Source organism: Microcaecilia unicolor, chromosome 9 (genome assembly GCF_901765095.1).
Source record: "Microcaecilia unicolor chromosome 9, aMicUni1.1, whole genome shotgun sequence".
In the NCBI taxonomy this organism is placed as follows: Eukaryota; Metazoa; Chordata; class Amphibia; order Gymnophiona; family Siphonopidae; genus Microcaecilia; species Microcaecilia unicolor.
Genome location: NC_044039.1, coordinates 18,530,271 through 18,551,717, shown reverse-complemented (window position 1 = coordinate 18,551,717; position 21,447 = coordinate 18,530,271). Strand labels below are relative to the sequence as shown.

Here is a 21,447-nt window from a genome sequence, read left to right as displayed (position 1 = left end):
GCTGGAGGGCATTCCAAGCATCCACCACTCTCTCTGTGAAAAAATACTTCCTGACATTTTTCTTGAGTCTGCCCCCCTTCAATCTCATTTCATGTCCTCTAGTTCTACTGCCTTCCCATCTCCAGAAAAGGTTCGTTTGCAGATTAATACCTTTCAAATATTTGGACGTCTGTATCATATCACCCCTTTTTCTCCTTTCTACTAATAGATCTACTCTCTGGGACTGTACTAAGTATTTCTGACCTGGACGGACTACCACTGTGACCCAGTATAGCGCACCTTTTAAAAAGGCACACCGGTATTTTTAGTGCATGCTAAATGTTAGAGACATCCATATATTCCCATGGGAATCTGTAACGTTTAGCGTGCGCTAAAAACACTACTGTGCCTTTTGTAAAAGACCCCCATAGTTTCTTATGCTCTTAGGTTTATGATTTGTAAAATGTAGCTAATTTTGTTGCTCTGAGATAATGTGGTGTTTAGAGACTGTATTATACTGTAATTACACTTACCATGTGTTTATGGATAACAACCTAAGCATGTATACTGGTCCTCTTTCACTAGGATTGACAGCTGATGACCTGCAATTGATTGATAATTTTACTGAAGGTTTGAAGACCAAGAAAAACAAAGTAGAATTCATGAGCCCAGCAAATATTACAGAACTGAAAGAGAAGGTAGGCAGCGTTTGACCTATCCCTGTGGGGTAAATATTTATTTATTTATTTGTAGCATTTATACCTCGCTCTTTCCCGCTCAATAGCAGGTTCAGTGCGGCTTACAAAGCATGGATACAAGGTATTAGAGATAACAATGTATGGTTACATAGTATATAGCACAAAGTATGGTTACAAAATATGTAACATAGTTTATGGATACAAAGTATGATAGAGATAACAAGTTGTGTAGAGAATGATAGGATGAAGAAATGGGGGCAGGATAGAGGTATGGTTAATGTTAGTGGTGTTAGTAAATTAAGTTGGGTCCAGGGGCGTATCTGGACTCGGGCGGTAGGGGGGGCCAGAGCCAGAGGGAGGGGGCACATTTTAGCCCCCCCCCCCCGGCGCCACCGATCCCCCCCCCCCCGCCATTTCCGGACCCCCCCCCCCCCTCGCCACCAATGACACCCTCCCCCGCTGCTGTCACTTACCTTTGCTGGCGGGGGACCCCAACCCCCCGCCAGCCGAGGTCCTCTCTTCCATGCAGGCTGCGCCGCTGCAAGTTTCAACGCTTCCTGTTCTTCTGAGTCTGACGTCCTGCACATACAACGCGCAGGACGTCAGACTGAATTCCAAATTCTGAGTCTGACGTTCTGCACGTTGTACGTGCAGGACGTCAGACTCAGAAGAACAGGAAGCGTTGAAACTTGCATCCTGCACGGAAGAGAGGACTTCGGCTGGCGGGGGCTTGGGGTCCCCCGCCAGCAAAGATCGGCGACGGGTTGGTGGCGGGCGGGAGGGGGAGGTGGAGAGGGTTTGTGGTAGGGGGGTCCAGGGCGAAATCTGCGGGGGCCCAGGCCCCTGTGGCCCCACGCAGATACGCCCCTGGTTGGGTCGCTCAGATAGGCTTGCTTGAAGAGGTATGTTTTCAGCAGCTTTCGGGAAGGGTAGGAGTTCGTTGGTTGCTCGGCTAATATGCAGGCTAAGACTCCTGTGGAAGATTTAGATGCCTGTATCTGCAAAAACAAACATTTTCCCCTGCTGAGTAGTTTTAGAAGCTTAAATTTCCAGTGCTGGGTACCTAACTTTGGATCCTAAAGTTAGGAGACTGGCTAGTAGGTTTAAGTTTGGGAGTCTTAGTTTTAGACTCTTAAAATGAGCAAATTTTCCCTCTTACGTTTGGCTGATATTTTGCCCAAACTAGAGGAATCTCAGTTTTTAGACATCTGACAGGTGCTTAGTTTTCCTGAAACATCAGATTATTTGAATGAATATGTCAGTGAAAGTTATGCTGTCCATATTTATTCTGCTTTGGTCATCGCTTCATGAAGTAATCTGCTGAGGCGAGTGGCTTCAAGTCCCACTGCAGCTCCTTGTGACTCTGAGCAAGTCACTTAATTCTCCACTGCCCCAGGTTTGCAGTTTTATTAAACTTAATATACTGCATTACATAAAGATTTTTATATTGTAGTGGTTTACAATAAAATCGTAAAATGCAACTTAAAAATTAGAAATTGAAAGGAAACTACAGTGGTTATAGGAAAGCTCACAACACTCCAGAACACACAATCAAAGAAAACTCATAGGTAATAACAGTAACTGTCCCAAACTAATCGCACGAATACACATTAGCAAAGAAATTTGCTTTTAACAGGCGTTTAGACCGTTGAGGACTTTGCTCTGCCTTTAAGGCTAAAGGAATTCTATTCCAAAAATCAGGGACAGCTACAAAAAAAAAGCCTGTTTACGCGTAAGACTTAACTGGGCTACCACTAAAAGAAAAGGCTCCTCAGAACGTAACTCCCTACTTGGGACATGGGCTTGGATCAGTGATGCAATTGGTAATGGAGAATGTTCATAATAAGCCTTTTGGGTCAAAACTAAAATTTTAAATTGTACTCTTATATGGGCAACCAGTGATATTGAACATAAAGTGGAGTACCATGCTGTTTAGTCTACTCTCCCTATCATCCAAATAGCCACATTTTGTAGTGTCTGAAGCTCCTTCAGACAGTATTGAGGTAACCCAGCTAAAACTGTATTAGCATAATCTAATTCTGACATTAACAGAGCATAAAACAAACAACAAAAAACCCTCTCATCCACATATCCTCTTATAGCCCATAATTTACGCAATGTCATAAAACCTCGACCCACAAAATAAGCACCTGAATATAATATTTTTACCAGCTTGATTGTAACCACAAAGGTTGTATATCAAATCCCAAACCCCCTTTCCTTTATACCGAACCTGCAGTTCTCTCTCCTTACTCAGGCTTCATAAGACCTAGTTTGCTGAATATTCTAGGTAAGGAAATCCTGATGATTTAAATTTTGATAGAGAAACACAGAAAATCTAAGAAGATAATGTCTGATTTTATTATACAGAAAAATAAGAGGTTGTGATCCTGTATTTGCATTGGCTGCTGACTGGCTTGGTAATCTGTAACGGCAGCTGTGTCGACAATGTAGAACTCTTCTGCGTTTCAAGGGTAATTCTGTAATCAAGGTTCCCATATTTATGTGCCCCTTGTGCGTAAACATATAGACTCGAGCAGGTTAGAGGGAATTCAATAAACAGCACCAAAAAAAAAAAAATCAGTGCTAGTCTATAAATGGTATGCACCTTATATAGAACAGAGTTTAATGTGGATCCCTTGCCTAACTTTTGGTTGTGAGACTTAGGTCCGTTGACAGCTGGTGTATTCTGTAATTTTGCTTGCAACTTTTTGGAGTGCACCTTGGCCATGCCCCTTTCTGAGATACACGCCATGGGAGTTAGGCACTGTGCCTTTATAGTATAGCACTTATCCAGATGCAAGTGCCAATTAACATCAGTAATTGGTTGTTAGCACCCAGTTGTTCACGGCTCAGAGCTCATTATCCAATTTATTTGCCCGTGCATTTTGGAAGCACACCGAAAGCTGGGCGTGCAACTTGGGGCATTTTCTATACAGGGGTTTAGCCAGACTTTGGCGGGAGGGGGTCCAGAGCCCGAGGTGAGGGGGCACATTTTAGCCCCCCTGGGCGTGGCCGAAGCCCCCCCCCCGCCATTGCCGACCCGCTGCCACCACCACCACCTTTGACCCCCCTCCCGCCGCCGCCGTGGGCTACCTTTGTTGGCGGAGGACACCAATCCCCACCAGCCAAGGTCCTCTTCTTCCCGCGCAAGGCTTCGTTCTGTTTCTGACGTCCTGCACGTTGTTTAACAGGTCCAGGCTATCAAAAAGCTGGATCTGTGAAACAGCAGAAGAGGTTTGACAGGTCTGGGATTGTCTCCCGGACCTGTCAAACCTAAGCCCCCCCCACACACATCGCACAAAAATGCCCTGTTGGTTCAGTGGGACCGCTGTTTTATCTGCCCCCCTCCACCCCCGGTAGCCTACCTCTCCATAGTGGTGGTAGTAGTTGGAGGAGGGAAGGACTAGCACTCCCTCCCTCCTCTTTGGGCGCCTTTCCAAAATGGTGGTGTCCTGCCCTGCCTGGTGTACCCTGAGATGCACTGGGCGGGGCTTAACTTCCATATATGGGTTAAGGACCTCCCACCGTATCCCAGGTCTTGTGTTTTTTTTGGGGGGGGGGCGGCTTAGTTCTCTTGTGGGTCTCCCTCATTCCTCCCTCACTCCGAGCTGGCGTAAGGTTTGCAGTGGTAGCAGCGCCTTTTGTTTGGCACGCTGCCCGCTGGTCATGAGAGATGAATGCGGGAAACCCTTGATTGGTATGCAATTAGCATTCAGAGCCGGCAAGCGCATTATCACACACGCTCACCGGCTCTGATCATCGGGCAGGAGCAAACACAGTTGCTAGCATGGCGCTATTGGCCTCTAGCGCCCGTGTTTGTTTCTGATCATTGCCCCATAAGCGCAAGTCTTCACAGTGCACATAAGTGTAGCGTGTAAATACAAGAGGAGCTTATACATAGGTGAAGCATGGACAGGACTCCCACTTAAGAGCTTAATTACAGAATCTCACCAATTTGTTACAATTGCGCAGCCACTTTTTTGTCAGGGCTGTGGCTGGCGTAACTGCAGGTTTATAAACATAAGTTGTACCGATACCAGGTAATAATACTAGTATTCTTACTGGAATCTGGGGGCCCAGGTGCTGTTATAGAATAAGCTCCCATCACGTGTCCTCAGAACACCTAAATGGAGACCTCCAGTTGCAGAATCGCCCGTTTAATCCTTGGGACGTTAGTCTACGTAACGCAGGCAAAGCATCTCTGTGTAGTTTTTCAGTTTAGTGTAGCTTCTCAGAAGGTTCTGTGTTTGATTTAGTTGGAGGTTGTTTACCTGCTGTTCTTCGTTCTTCATTGGAATTACCTCATGAGTATTATAGTGATTGTTATCAATGCACTTTCGCTTTTTTATAAGGTGAAATAAAAAGTGTAAGCGTTTGCCTCTTTTCTTTGGGTTTCTTGCTTCTTTAGGTTTTATGAGAAAAACGTTTGTGAATTGACGTTTCAGTTTTTGTCCGCTGCGTGCATGCGTTGTCATCCGTCTTGCTTAACTGTCTCATCGTCTTACATCTTACACACCAGAGGAGGTTCCTTCAGCAAAAGCTGTAACAAAGTTGGCGTTGAATGTGCTTAGTTTTCTTTTAAAGAGATGATTTTCTTTTGTTGAGAAAGAAAACTCACTGTGCTAGATTACAAGAGTTCCTTCTTAGTAGACAGCAGGGGAAGTAGGGTATCAGAAAATGTACTCTTTAAGCAGGTTGCAGTGCTTGAGAATATGATCCATTTCCTCTATTGTTTTTTGCAAAAGATAAGTTCTCCTGTTTGCAGAAATACTATGTCCGATCATCAGGGTTTTTTTTGGTTTTATATTCTGCATAAAAGTTTCTAGAACATTAAGAGAGTACTAGAACTTGCTATGCTAATTTTTATTTCTATATATGTAAGTGGACTAAAAGAAATTGTAGGAGATACTTTATATTAAATTAAACTGAGGTAAAAACATCTTTTGGTCATACTGTCCAGAGTTTTGCTGCTTTTGGCTTGTACATGAATTAATAGCGTTAAAGAGAGGAACTCCATGAGTACATAATTAGTGTTTTACTTTCTAGACCCAAATCATTAATTACTTTTTGGTATAGTATTTGAAAGACAACTATCTAAGGGGCCCTTTTACTAAGCCGCGTAAGCGCCTATGCGCGCCAGAATGGAGTTAACCGCCCAACTACCACTTGGCTCTTGCGGTAATTTCATTTTTGGTGTGCATCCGATACGCGCGTCTGATGCGCATAGGTCATTACCACCTGGATTCTTTACTTCTAGGTCAATGGCTGGCAGTAAGGTCTCAGACCCAAAATGTACACACAGCAATTTTGATTTTACTGCACGTCCATTATTGACACAAAAAAAAGGCTTTTTTTTTACAGGTGCGGTAAAAAAATAGACAGCGCACACCCAAAATCCGCGCCTACACTACTGCAAGCCATTTTTCACCACGCCTTTGTAAAAGGACCCCTAAATAAGACAGACAACGCTGTGCTGTTTTTTGTATGCAAGGATATTTATAACCATAACTCTTACTGTTCCACAAATACAGGTTATACATACATGTAAGATGGAAACACCAGTTAGAAGATCACAGTTAGATGATATAGAATCAGATGAGAGTAAATTTTTCAGGAAAATGTCAGCGAAGACTGTCTCAGGATGTCGTTGTGAAATACTTACCAAACGCTTAGAAGAACTTGATAAGAGTGAAGAAATTTCTAGAGTTCAGTTAGATTCTACACAAGCAACCGGTATGACAGCAGAAAATACAAGTGGAAGTGTAGACACTGCTTACTTTAAAGAAATATTTAAGTCTAAAGAGCTACAGGTTGTAGATGCAGTCGGTGGTCAGAGATCAGAAGTAAGAGCAGATCTAGTTTCGCTCCCTGTCAAGCAGGTAAAGGACACTTACTTGAAAACTCAGCAAATTTCAGGAGATCATTTCTTCACATGTGGATGCAGCCAAGAATTAGAAACTGTGCTTCCAAATGAAAACAGAGGAATTTGCAAAGGTAGTAAAGTTGAAGTTCCAGTAAACCAAGATCCTGCTTTTCAGCCGAATAGAGATATTCCACAATCAGTTGTGTTGCAAGAATCTCACCGAATCAAATCGGAGCCTGTACAGAAGTATTTCCAAATGTCTGATTTTATGAAAGAAAGAAAGCAGTCGATCTCCATTCGTGAATCTGTGTCTTCGGCACATTGCACATTCCAGAGATTGGCAGGACGTAATGTATTTTCTGAAAATATTATACATTCTAACGCTGAGAATGACATCTGCAATCGGGTATTCAACAGCGAAGCACTTGATGAAGCAGCAAACAGTGAGATTTTGTTTTCAGAAACATTGTATGCTCAGCCTTTGGGCAAGAGGCCCGGGAGTGAGTCTCCTTCCATAAAACTGTACTCTTCAGAAACAAAGCAGCGTCAGTTGCATGCAGTAGAAAGTCCTGTTGAGCAGTTGAGGACTGAACTAGCTTCTCTCAGGTCAGAGGTGAGGTAATTCCATAGTTGACTAACACTTAATTAGCACTTTTCAATAAGGTGGAAAAGCACTTATGTAGTGGTTAAGGTGCTCATTTTCAAAGCACATAGGTTACTATGAGGCTCATTTTCAAAAGAGAAAAACGTCTGAACAGTGTCGTAGAGAACCATTTGGACAAATTTTTTCTCAAAACGTCCAAATCAATATTTTCAAAGCCTATTTTGCAGACATTTGTCTATGCAGTTCGTCTGCAGTACATCCAAATCACAAGGGGGCATGTCAGAGGTGTTTCAAAGAAAGCACAAAGGCAGATGGTCTGCAAACTCCAAGATGGAACACGAACAGAACAGATCGTTTAACAAACACAAATGGATTTATTAATTGAAAAACAAATTGCACAATATGTATACACACAAACAGCCCGACACAGGCCGTGTTTCGCCCAACAGGGCTGCTTCAGGGGCTACACAACACACTCTTTGTGTAGAGTGTGGTGAATATATGTTGAATGTACTCGTATTAAATATAAGGGAGCTCGCGTGATCAGAGATATGTGACTATCGGATTGACTCGGAGTCAGCATTTTGATTTTCGGCATCCCTGATCCAGCTGTTTTTTTCATATCAAAGCGAGCTCCCTTATATTTAATACGAGTACATTCAACATATATTCACCACACTCTACACAAAGAGTGTGTTGTGTAGCCCCTGAAGCAGCCCTGTTGGGCGAAACACGGCCTGTGTCGGGCTGTTTGTGTGTATACATATTGTGCAATTTGTTTTTCAATTAATAAATCCATTTGTGTTTGTTAAACAATCTGCTCTAGAGGTGTTTCAAAGGCAGGATTAGGGTGGGCCTAATACTTGGACATTTTACAGCCATAAAGGAACTAAACAAAAACGTCTAGGGCGAAAAACTTCAACATTTTGGTCTAGACCTAATTTCTAATGAATAAGACACAAAAAGGTGCCCTAAATGACCAGATAACCACTGGAAGGATTCAGGAATGACCCTCCCTTCCTCCTCCAGTGGTCACTGACCCCCACCCACCCCCAAACAAGATGAATTAAAATAGTACTCACTAGCCTCTATAACAGCCTCAGATGTTATAGCAAGGACCATTAGAGCAGCACGCAGGTCCCTGGAGTAGTGTAGTGGTGGATACAGTGTCCTGTAGACAGGTGGACTTAGGCCTGTGCCTCCCCCTACCTGAAACACTTGTGGTGGAAACTGTGAACCCTCCAAAACTCACTAAAAAACCACTGTACCCACATATAGGTGCCCCCTTCTCCCATAAGGGCTATTGTAGCAGTGTACAGTTGGGGGTAGTGGGTTTTGGGGGGGCTCAGCAGACAAGCTAAAGGAGCAACAGTGAGATGTGTACCTGGAAGCATTTATATGAACTCCAAGCAGTGCCCCATTGCTCTCATGGATGTCTGGGTGACCAATCTGCTAAAAATTCTGGCCCCTCCTATATCCCAATGGCTTGATTTTGTGTGTGGTTCCCCCCCACCCCCCCAAAAAAAATGGCCTAAAAGATAAATGCACAAAACACAAAAGCTTGTTCGAAACGGTATTTTCGAAAAAAAAAAATGGATGTTTTTTTTTTCTTTTTCGAAAGCGGTTACATTTGCTATTTGAATTTGGGACGTTTAGTGCAAAGCGTCCAAAGTCCGACTTAGATGTCATATTGAAAATGGATCTCCATGTAACTTTGTAAGTCTGTGTGCTTTGAAAATGAGCCTCCATATCTGTCTGTCTGGGGGGGGGGGGGGGGGGTGGGCAATGCAGAAAGCTAAGCCTAACCGTGTGGTTACTGTTGGTTGTACATGCACGTACAGCAAAGCAGAGAGGGATTCAGTTCAGGTGTTAACTTATGTGGAAGACATGATGGCGCACTGCATTAAAATATAAGGTAATAAAGTAATTTAAGTAATCCTCCTGAATGCACAGAAAGAAATGGTGCCTTTTAATGCATGCACAACATGAGAACAAATTTTGCCGGGTCCAGGGCAGTGTAGAAGGGTTGGAGAGAACATTTGAGATTTAAAAACTAGGTTTGCCTTTTCTTCAGTGCTTGCATCAAGCGCCTGTGACTTTAAAAGACAGATGCGAGGTAAGGGCTCGTGTGCACTTATTTTGTGGAGGGGCTAATAATTTTCTGCACGGAAAAACAGCTGCCAATGTGTGCTGGCATTTTTATTTTCTCTGGGCAAGCGTACAATAAGCAGCGCTTACCACAAAACCTTTGTGCACGTGCATCTAACAGGCTTCTTCTGATTTGTGCACAAGTTCTACATGCCTAATATTTGCATGTCCTTTGCTTTTTACATGACATGGAATTAAGTTTACAGTAGAAGCTGTGTGTTCAGCTATCTGTGCACTGCTTCTATCATGGCTCTCTGCATTGGCCCCGGGTGTATTATAGACTGCCATTTGGGAGGAAATTAGGCATGACTTGCACTCTACCCTACTGAAAATGACCTCTGACCTATAGGGGTGATGTTATTTTTAGTACAGTCAGAATTGAAAAGCATTCTAAAAAGTGAAATATTAGCAGCCATGATCGCCAGCTTCCTAAAACTATTGCCACACTATTAAAACTAACCTACTCAACTTTTTCTGAATGAATTGGGGGAGAGGTTCATTAGAAATCTAAGGGCCCTATTTTGCTAAGCCGCTCTGTAGGTGCGCTAGCATTTTTAGCATGCTAATGCTAGAAAGACCCATATGGGTTGGATACTGGTTTGGATTTTGAGAGTAAAGGTATGCATTTATTTCCATTTGGAAAAGTACCTCAGGGAAACCATGTTCACTTGAGTATCTGCTTTTTGATACACACAGACCTTTTTAGGCTGGCAATTTTACAACAGCACAGTATGCCAGATACGTGAATCTGTTTGTTTGCCTGTAGCCAGAACAATATATATGCAAGCAAATTTCTGAAAGGTGCTGAAATAATATGAAATAGCAAATTAGGCTCATAGGATTTTCTCACTGTGTGTTCTGCTATGTTCACTCCAGAAGGTATTCTTTACTCAGAAAAAGAAACGAGGGTCTTGCTACTGCCTACGCACCTTAGTTAAGACTCTTAGGGCCCTTTTACTAAAGCTTTGCGTGCACAAACAGGGGGCTTCTTTTACAAAGCCGCCCCATAGTAATTGAATGGGCTTCCTCTCATTTGCCATGCAGGAATCGCTAGGACTGTTTTGTAAAAGAAGCACGGAATTAGTGTGCGCTAAATGCTGCTAAGCTCACAGGTATAAAATGGGCTTCCTGGCATGTAGTGAGTGCTAATTCCGTTACCAGGCACTACGTTTTTGTTAAAAGGGTCCCTTATTCAGGCACCACACTAGTGTGCTGAAAGCATCTATCTATATATATAAAAGGCAACCCCAACGTTCTGAAGCCTCCACGGAAGTTGAGGCGCCCGAGATATCCAGTGTGCCCTGGAGTGTCTGCACCGCCCTCGCGTCAAAACGTCATGACGTCGAGGGCGGAGCTATTGACACTCCAGGGCCGAAACGGCCCACAGCAAACAAGGCAAGTAGCTTCGAGGGACGGGGGGAGGGGGCCCCTTGCTAGCGCCCGTTTCATTCCGCTCAGAAACGGGCATTTTTTCCTAGTTTAATTATATCTTTCAGTAATGTTATTTTTCCATCTGGCTAATAGTGGAGGTTAATCTTAAAAGCTGTGTCTACAGATATAATCTTTGTTGCTTGGTGCTCCGAAACGTCGATATGCTTATTCAAAGCACCAGTTTTTTTTTTGTTTGTTTTTATTTCAATACTTTTTATTACGTTCTCCAAGAAGTTAAGAGCCATTTCAAACAATAAACTGTACAGTTTGATCAAGTCAACCACAGAACTGAAACACTTACTATATGGAAGAATTACTGTTAAATTCACAGTAGTGAAGCCAAAGTAAAGTTCATTCCATGCGGTGTATGAAAAATAATAAAAGAGGCAACAATATCAGATCCATCCTATTGCACTGCCCAAAGCAGTCCAAACTATCCTAGTTGTAAACTGTGGCAAAACGGGGAATTTTCCTGCATGTAAATTTGTTTCTATTTTTTATGATGTGCATTTCCCTTGTTTGGAAGCAGAGGGTGTCTATCCTTTGTGTGTAAAGTTGTTACAGAAGTGACAGTTTCTTCTTCCTGGCTAAGCTGAGGAGAAGTAATCTGCACTGCTGTTGGTCAGAAGCCCCTCAGTGTTTATGCTCTGGGCTCTGATTGAATCTGCTGGAAATTTTAGTCTCAGTATGGGAGTACAGATGTGTAAACACTTCTGTTCAAGGCTTGTGAGCAGTTAATTTCCTGAAGCTTCCCAGGCGCTACCCAGGTAGTGACAAAGAGTTTAGACAATTTTAATATTGATTCTTATTCAGTTACCTATAATATATTGTTTTATATGGTTCACTGTTCTAATTCTGTGACAATAAACTTTGTTAGTTTATTGGCTCTGTTGTCCTGGACTGACTAAGAATCCTGGTGATTTGTGTGTTGGATCTGTGGGTGTTTTCCAGGAACTGTGGAACCCTTAAGAGTGTGGTCCCTGTAACCTAGAAATTACTGGGGAATAACTTGAGAATGGGAGTCTCGCCCAGAGGCCAGTGAGACCCAGTCGGTGGGGTGGAGGGTGTTAGTGTAGAGCACATGCCCAGGTGCAGGTGAGCCTGAGCAGTGCTGAGGGCAGACCCTCCAGGTGGCTGCAAGGGTTAACCCCAGGTGGATGCTAGGAATTCCAGAACATAAACTGTCTATTGTAATTTATTCTTACTGTACACTGCCTTGAGTGAATTCCTTCAAAAAGGCAGTAAATAAATCCTAATAAATAAATAAACTCCCCTCCCCCCCTCCCCAGCAGCTGTATAACTTCAACACTGTCCTCTTGTCTCCCTCATTTACAATAACTTCAGTATCAACACCACCCTGTATATTTCCCTGCTTTTCTAATTGTCCATGTTATACTTTTGTTTTTTGAACAAGTAAAAAATTCTTATTTTGGTTTGATAATTTCTGGTCTTTTACCTGTTTTATGAAGTTCACATTTCTTTTTTTTTTTTTTTTTGTCATGTACATCTTTTGCTGTCAGAATGAGTACCTTTCAAAAGAATTAAATGGAAAAGAAAAGGAGGTGGAACAAAACAGAACACGTATAGCTGAGTTCAAATCTAAATGTAAGTTGTAATTTAATTCCATTTCTTATATTAAGCCCATATTAAAGCGACATTTGGAGTGCTTTAGAGACAAGTAAAGAATTATTCATGATCCCCCAAGATTTACTGAAACTCAGTGGAGGGCTTATCGCCAGTCTAAGCCCATGTCCTATGTGTTGCACAGTGGCCTTACAACCCCAAGAAATACAGAAACCAAGCACGCTGACTCCATAGTCATAGCCAGCAATCATCCTGTCAGTACCCCTTCCTTGCTAGCAATGGACTGTGACTTTTGGATGCAGGTGTGTGAGCGCTTCTGTTTTTGAGCACTGCTGTTTTGGTGTTGGACTTTTAAGCACCATATGGGCAATGTCTAAAGGTCTCCCCTCTTCCCCACATTCACCGGGATCTGAGCTGGGGGCTATCTGGACTGGCAGTGGCATGTTGCTGCAGGCAGGGTGGTCCTCAGAGCATAAGGGAGAGCATAAGTGGAACAGGCAGTATTCTCCCTCACAGGCACTGCCTGGGGCAGGTAAGAGCATAACTGGAACAGGCAGTGTAGGTACCGCCTGGGATAGGTATGATCTTCCTTGTGCTCCGAGGACCACTGCTGCAAGAGAGATCATATCTTCCGCAGGCAGTGCCTGTGAGGGTGCGCATTACCTGTTCTGTCTCCTCTCGCGGGCATCTCCTGGGGCAGCTATGCTTTCCCTTATGGTCCAAGTACTGCCGTGCTCGCAGCACCATGTCTCTGCTGGCTCATCTCCCATTTGAGTGCCCAGATGTCTGGCACCTAAACCCTTGCGACCAAAAGTCCTGCTTCGGCCAGTAATTATTCTCTATCTGTATGCATATTGTATAAACTCAGTGCATGCATCACAGCTGTGCTCTGCCCAGATTACATCTTTGGGAATATTTATGCACAGATTACATAAAAGTAGATGCAGTGCAGTACGCCTACTTTTTATGGATGTAAACCTGCACCCAACAGCCATTTTCTGCCTGCAAATCTTTTTGTATATGTGTAAAATACTTTGCAAAATTACTTCCTGAAAGTACCACCATCTGTGTGGGTCCCATTAAAAAAACTATTTTTTTTCCATATTAAATTAAGCTTCTGAAGGACGGTTCTTAGTGAGATATAGAGAGTAGATTTTAGCCAGTGCAGCTGCACAGGGAGCAAGGGGGAGGGGGGGCAGGGCTCCAAAACTGTGTCCTATCCATTGCCTTCCCTGCTTGGCTGCTGATGCAATGGGCGAGATAGGAGCTCTAGGGGGCATGTCTGGCTTGATATGGTCCTGATTTTTAAGGAAGTGAAATCTGTCATTAAATCACTCAAAAATGTAGCACAAATGTGGAGATTTTTGGACCATGACTGATAGAGCAACCAACCCACAAATGTAGCAGTTATATAAAGGTATTCCATGAAAGTTCAGGTTGGTTTCTGGATAATAATGGTTGCTTTTACTAATTCGTAATCCTTGCCCTCTCTGGCACAACAAGGCATTTTCCTGTGTTTTCTGCATTGTTTAAGTAGTTGTCTCTTAATGGAAGAAGTTAGCTGACTTTTTTTTTTTTTTTTTTACTTATTTGACTGGATTGATAACAGTATTCCTCATTCAATTGCAGTAAATGACTTATCAGAAGAAAATAAGCAGCTTGAACAAGGGATGAAAGAAATATTACAGGCCATCAAAGAAGCCCAAAAGGATTCGGATATTAAGGGAGGAGAAACAACCCTGGTAATTCCGAGTTTGGAGCGTCTAGTTAGTGTAAGTAATCCTTTGCAGAATTACTGTAGGGTTGATTTATTTCTTCTGTGTGTCTTAATTAGATTGTAAACTCCATTGAGCCAGGGTCTCTATCTTCTCTGTCAGCCCCTGTAATAAAACTTTGTTATAAATTGGCATTAGTTTTAATATATTTTTAAACTTCTGTGCTTTTTATGTTACTTCCCATGTAATATCTAATTGTATGCAAAAAACAACTAAATAAAACATTGCCCAAATGAAAGTAAAGTTTTAAAAAATAGTATTAATATGGAGGTAAAATTAACTTCCAAATACTGCAATTCTGGTCAAAGGGGTTCTGACTGAACCCTTCAGCATCACTTTTAATCCAGCAAGGGGTTGTATTTATCCTGTATAATAATTTGGACCTCTGCACATCCGTCTGGCTGCCTGGGTTCGTAACACAGTTCCTATTGGTCTGCCCTGGGGATGACATTACAAGGCGGACCAATGGGAAGTGAGAGGGAAAGGGAACCCAGCAGCAGCCACCGGAGCTGAGTAACCAGTGCCCCCCTCCCCCAAGTTCCATGATCCCCAACCAACCTCCCTCCCTCCTTCCACTCCCGTCCGAGTTCCACGGGCCGCGACGGCCCCACTGCCGTTCCGAGTTCCACGCCCGCCCAGTGCCTCCCTTCCTCCGTCTCTGTGGGCTCCGAGTGCAAGAAGAACATGTGCAGGTGCCCCAGCCCTTCGTCCGTGGCAGCTGCTGTTTAAAAAGTTTTACCTCCTGCTTGGCCGGCAACACTGATGATGAGGGTGATGAAGGGGGGAGGGGGCCCTGGAACCTTGCTAGCACCCGTTTCCTTTCTGTTGGAAACGGGCCTCTTTTACTAGTAATCTTAATAATCTTTTCTACTCCCCTTTTTGCAATATATTTGCTTCTTGCACTACACTGCAGAGTGCTGAAGGTGAGCCTTATGACTAATAAGACTGGTGTAAAAAAAAAAAAAACAAAAACGCTCATATTTAAGGATCTGACAACCAGACTATGACTGTGATGCTGACCATTACTCAACACACTTTCTAATAGTCATAGGGAGAGAGGAGGTATAAAGATAAGGTTGTAGCATAGTTCACTGATATGGATTTGGATTCAGCTCACAGATGTCTCAGTAGTGCAAGATGAATTACATTCAGATACAGTATTTTTCTGTTCACAGAGGTCTTAACAGTCACTTTGTACCTGAGTCAATGAAGGGTTAAGTGACTTGCCCAAGATCATAAGGAGTATCAGTGAAATTTGAATCTGGCTTCCCGGTGTCTCAGCCACCTGCTCTAACCCTTAGGCTAATTTTTCCACTCATAAATGGAACAGTTGGGAAAGTGATACAAGCTGTTGGCTACCGGCTCACAATTCTTTTTGTATCGCTGTGCAAATGACTACTCAGACATCAGAGATGTTAGATACAATACTTAGCTTTATTGCATCCTGGATAGGTCAGGCATTCCATGATCAGATAAGGCACAGATACAGACATGCTTTCAACCCCTTTCTACAAAGCTGGTTGGAGTAGGCTGAAGGTGATGCACACTTCAGTGAATTGTACCAAAAAATTCATCAAAAGTGTGCCAAAAAGATCAAAGACAGTAAAGATTATACTCTGTGATTTGAGCAATAGAAAAGCATATAACCTTTAAAAAATATATAAAGAAACTTGCCTGAAAAGAGCCATTAAAAAAAAATATAAGAAGCTTGCCTGAAAAGATATGTGGTAAATCAAAATAAAGTAATTTTGTTCTGTATGAATGAAACCTGGTTTATTAATTATTTTTTTTAATTGTTAAATTTTACGTTATTGGGCTTATTTTCAAAAGAGAAGGACGCCATCTTTCCACACAAATTGGAAGATGGGCGTCCTTCTCTCAGGGTCGCCCAAATCGGCATAATCGAAAGCCGATTTTGGGAGTCCCCAACTGCTTTCCGTCGCGGGGATGACCAAAGTACCCGGGGGTGTATCGGAGGCGTAGCGAAGGTGGGACTTGGATGTGCCTAACACATGGGCGTCCATAATCGAAAAAAGAAGGGCGTCCCTGACGAGCATTTGGACGACTTTACTTGGTCCTTTTTTTCTTACGACCAAGCCACGAAAAGGTGCCCGAACTGACCAGATGACCTCCCCTTACTACAGTAGTCACTAACCCCCTCCCATCCTCAAAAGAATTCTTCAGAAATATTTTTTGCCAGCCTCTATGTCATATTCCGGTCCATCGCAGCAGTATGTAGGTCTCTGGAGCAGTTTTAGTGGGTGCAGTACACTTCAGACAGGTGGACTCAGGCCCATTCCCCCCCCCCCCCCCCCACACCTGTTACACTCGTGGTGGTAAATGTGAGCCCTCCAAAACCCACCAGAAACCCACAGTACCCACATCTAGGTGCCCCTCTTCACCCATAAGGGCTATGGTAGTGGTGTACAGTTGTGGGTAGTGGGTTTTGGGGGGCTCAGCACACACGGTAAGGGAGCTATGCATTTCTGAAGTCCACTGCAGTGCCCCCTAGGGTGCCCGCTTGGTGTCCTGGCATGTGAGGGGGACCAGTGCACTAGGAATGCTGGCTCCTCCCATGACCAAAGGGCTTGGATTTGGTCGTTTCTGAGATGGGCGTCCTCAGTTTCCATTATCGCCGAAAATCAGAAACGACCAAGTCTAAGGACGACCATCTCAAAGGTCAACCTAAATTTCGCGATTTGAGCGTCCCCGGCCGTATTATCGAAACGAAAGATGGACGTCCATCTTGTTTCGATAATACAGGTTTCCCCGCCCCTTCACGGGGACGTCCTGCGAGGACGTCCTCAGAAAATCTTGGCCGTCCCTTTCAATTATGCCCCTCCATGTGTAAAGTCATTTTTACGGACTATAATGAAGATATATTTCAGTTTGAAGAAGTATTTTTAATGCACTAAATTAATATTTTGTGATTAGTAAATACATTGTTTATTTGTTAGGCTATAGAATCAAAAGCTGGAAATGGAATATTTGATGCTAGTGTGCATTTGAAAGCTCAGGCTGACCAACTTACAGGAAGAAATGAAGAATTAAGACAGGAGCTCAAGGGATCCAGGAAGGAGGCTACAAATGTATCTAACCAGCTGGCAAAAGCAAATGAAAAGGTACAGAAGTTCCATCAGGTGAAAACAGACCCCACCTATATCCCACCTGCCTAGGATGTCTGTTTGTGGAATAGATTGTTGCTGGTAAGAAAACAAGGGACATGTTCGTTTTGCACGAGATAAGCTGAGAGGATAAGAAAATTGGAAACCTGAACTAATTACGGATCTGATTGCACCTTACACAAGGCCCAGTGTTGCCTTTGAAATAGGATTTTATTTAGGTGACTAAGGGGCTCATTTTTGACATGGGAAAACGTCCAAAAAGCAGCACATGGACTTTTTTTATTTTTTTTTTTTGCTAAAAATTCCAAATCATTGAAACTCATTTTTAAGATGTTTGTTTGCAATGCATCCAAATCACAAGGGGACGAGATTTGGGCGTTCCCAAAACTTTGACATTTTTCTTCCATAATGGAACAAAGCAAAAATATCTGGGGTTAAAAGTTAGATGTTTTAGTCTAGACCTGTTTCAATTATGACTAAGTCGTCACAAAAAGGTGCCCGAAATGACCACTGGAGGGATTAAGGCGTGACTCCTTTTTTACTTCCCTAGTGCACTGACCCCCCTCTCACTCCCTAAAGATGTGAAAGAAACAGTACATACCAGCCTGTACGACAGCTTCAGATGTAATAGCCAGTCCTATTAGTGCAGCAAGTGGGTCCCTCCAGTAACCTGGTTGTCGGTGCAGTGTAGAGAAGGGAACTCAGGCCCATATTCCACTCTGTTACATTTGTGTTAGAAAGTGCAAGCTGTCCAAAACCCACCAAAAACCTATTGTACCCACATATAGGTGATATCTGCAGCCATAAGTGCTATTGTAGTGGTGTACAGTAGGTTTTTGGTGGACTTTGGGAGGCTCCCCATACAATATAAGTGGGTAATGGTGAGATGTGTACGTGGGACCTTTTATGTGAAGTCCACTGCAGCGCCCCCTAGGTTTCCAACTGCTCTGCTGGGATGTTTGTGTGGTCAGTCTACAAAGAACGCTGGACCCCATACATTCCAATGTCTTGTTTTTGTGCGTTTTTCCCTTGGACCAGTGGTTCCCAAATCTGGTCCTGAAGGCCCCTTAGCCATTCAGGTTTTCAGGATATCCACAATGAATATTCATGAGAGAGATTTGCATGCAGTGGAGGCAGTGCATGCAAATATTTCTCATGAATATTGTGGATATCCTGAAAATCTGATTAGGGTGTCTTCAGGGCCAGGTTTGGGAACCTCTACCTTGGACATTTTTGTTTTTGTTTTGTGTGTTTTATTTTTTATTTATTTTTTTTCAAAAATGGTCCAAAAAGATAGATGCACTGAGCGTAAAAACAACATGTAGCAAATAGATGTTTTCTAGTTCGAAAATCGCTATGTTCACCACATGATTTTGGATGTTTTCAACAAAACGTCCAAAATCAGATTTAGACGTCATATCAAAAATGCCCCTCCAAATCATATTTACTTGTTAATGATGGCCTGATGCATGGTTGAATCCAAGATTAGAATTGGGGTTCAGGTGCCTGGAAGTGTGTTTTTTTTTTGTCCCCCCCCCCCCCCCCCCCCTTATTCCAAAGTTTCCTGTGGTTTTTATATCATGTTGGTAATCTTATTCTCTTTTTAATTTTTGTTGCAGATTGCTCATCTAGAAAATGATATCTCTCTATTACGTCAATCAGAAGGTGCCAGTATTATATTCAGAGCAGTAAACCTTCCAGAAGGAATGACTGTGTCAAGCTCTAACATCATTAACTCTCTGAATGAGTACTTAATACACCTGATCCAGGTAATGTATAACTGAAAACTATAAATAAGAAGCAATGCAGTATCTCCTTCCAAAAGTTTGTTTTAGAAATGCCATAGTGTGGCCATCTTCCTGCTGGTATGAGTTCACTCTTTTTTTTTTTTTTTTTTTCTATGCTGAGTCTGGAGAACACTATAAGGCTGTGAAATCATGTTCCTGAACTCTAGATCCTGTGCCAGTATTTCTCATCAGTAGAGATCTTCCATCTCTCCTTCATTTCGTCCTGATCATTCTGATACCTAATCTCAGATCTGGCCTAATTATTGGAAAGTGGCTTTGGTTAGACCTTTTATTTTTTTTTTTTCCATTTCTGTTTTTATTGGAATTTCCCTATAAACAGAAACTATTTATGAAGATTATAAGGCCATTTGTTCTCAATGACAAATCCACACATCACAAGAGGAGTAAAGGCTGACCACAGACCAAACCAAGGGGTCCTTTTACTAAGGTGCAGGGGTCCTTTTACTAAGGTGCGCTGAAAAATGGCCTGCGGTAGTGGAGACGCGTGTTTTGGGTGCACGCAGAATTATTTTTCAGCGCACCTACAAAAAATGCCTTTTTTTTTTTTTTTTTTTTGCCAAAAATGGTCGTTATTAAATGGACTTGGGGAAAATCTACTATTCCTGGGATAAGCAGTATAAAATGTTTTGGTACTCTTTTGGAATCTTGCCAGGTATTCGTGACCTGAATTGGATGCTGGGCTTGATGGACCTTTGGTCTGTCCCAGTACGGCAATACTTATGTACTAAATGTTGTGATTTACTAAATCAAAGGCACTAGAGAGCTCAAATTGTACATTAATTTGCCCTTTTATAAAATTTTGCCAGGAATTGGAAAATAAAGAACAATCGATCCAAAAATTAGAAGAAGCAATAGAAGAATATAAGCGAAAATCTGCAGTAATTCGTCATCAACAAGGGTTATTATATAAAGAATATCAAAGGTACAAGTTTGATAATGTATGTAAAAAAATGTTTTTTGTTTTTTTTCTTTAACAAGACAGTGGGTGTACTTTATTATCTGTCTACTTCAACTGTAAATTTACACACATGACAATTTATACTCAGCATAATTCATTGAAATTCATACAAATTAAAAAAAAAATCTATTCTTCCTTTTCTGAGGTATGATTATTTACACAAGCAGAAAAAGAAGACTTAATTCTTACTGTACACCGCCTTGAGTGAATTCCTTCAAAAAGGCGGTAAATAAATCCTAATAAAAATAATTCACCTGGAGGGGCATTTTTGAAATAAACATCTAAATCAGAATTTGGACGTTTTGCAAACACGTCCATATTCCAAACAGGAAAGAAGGTAATTTTCGAAAAAGATGGACGTCTATCTTTTGTGTTCGAAAATACTATGGATGATGTCCTGTGATTTAGACATCCTTTTTTTTTGGTCCATTTTTGAACAAAAGACATCCAAAACAGAGTAGGAGTGGCTTAATGGTTAGTACAGTGGGCTTTGATCCTGGCAACATGGGTTCAGTTCCTACTGCTGTTCCTTGTGAGTTTGGACAAGTCAAATGCACAAGGGGCATTTTTGGATATGACATCTAAGTCTGAATTTGGACATTTCCTGTAAAACGTCCAAAATCAGAACAGGAAAGGTCATATTCTACAAAAACAAATTGTGTTTTCCTTTTGAAAGTGCTGTTTGGAAAAGTATTTTGTGATTTAAGGGAGGTGATCCCCGAGTCCCTCCAGTGGTCATCTGGTCATTTGGGGCAACTCTTGTGTGGAGTAGAGGAGTAGCCTAGTGGTTAGTGCAGCAGACTTTGATCCTGGGGAAGTGGGTTCAATTCCCACTTCAGCTATTTGTTATAAAAACAGGTCTAGCTCAAAACGTCTAAGTTTTCTTCCATTATTGCTGAAAGATGTCCATGTCTTAGGAAGGCCCAAGTCCCGCCTTGAACACGCTCCTGGCACACTCCCTTGAGATTTGGACGTCCTTCTGACGGACTTCAGAGAAAGACGTCCAGAAAGAGGTTTTGATAATACTGATTTGGACGTTTCTGTGAAGTAAACGTCCAAATGCTGATTTATGTCACTTTTTGGATGTCTATCTCTTTTGAAAATGAGCCTGCTGGTCTGCCTATTTGTACCCTACCCTCTGTTTTCTATCCAGTAACCAATTCCGAATCCACAATAGAGCATCGTCTCCTATCCCATTGCTCTTTAATTTTCTCAAAAGCCTCTCATGAGGGATTTTGTCGAAAGCTTTCTGAAAATCTCGATAAACTGCATTAACCGGCTCACCTTTATCCACATGTTTATTCATACCTTTAAAGAAATGAAGTAGATTGGTGAGGCAAGACTTCCCTTGGCAGATAGCATAAGTGCAGCTGTGCTACCTGCTTTTTTTGTGTGTCACAGTGCCCGTGCGGTAACTGTCTACCTTGTGTATTAAATGCAGTATAGATTCAGAGCGTGCCCCTTGCGTTTA

The 21,447-nt window shown here is 42.4% G+C and overlaps 1 protein-coding gene across 3 annotated transcripts in view; it reads left to right on the top strand.

Moving 5' to 3' along the window:
- Positions 1 to 21,447, top strand: part of CEP290 (centrosomal protein 290) — a 141,800-nt gene that overhangs the window by 41,381 nt on the left and 78,972 nt on the right. For all 3 annotated transcript variants that reach the window (XR_003943313.1, XM_030214123.1, XM_030214122.1), the window contains exons 17-22: positions 565 to 677; positions 12,247 to 12,331; positions 13,940 to 14,082; positions 17,043 to 17,207; positions 18,830 to 18,979; positions 19,825 to 19,940. Coding sequence is in view for 2 of the 3 variants with exons in the window: in XM_030214123.1 (XP_030069983.1) it covers positions 565 to 677; positions 12,247 to 12,331; positions 13,940 to 14,082; positions 17,043 to 17,207; positions 18,830 to 18,979; positions 19,825 to 19,940 (772 nt within the window). In the remaining variant the exon portion in view is untranslated. The remainder of the gene's footprint in view (positions 1 to 564; positions 678 to 12,246; positions 12,332 to 13,939; positions 14,083 to 17,042; positions 17,208 to 18,829; positions 18,980 to 19,824; positions 19,941 to 21,447) is intronic.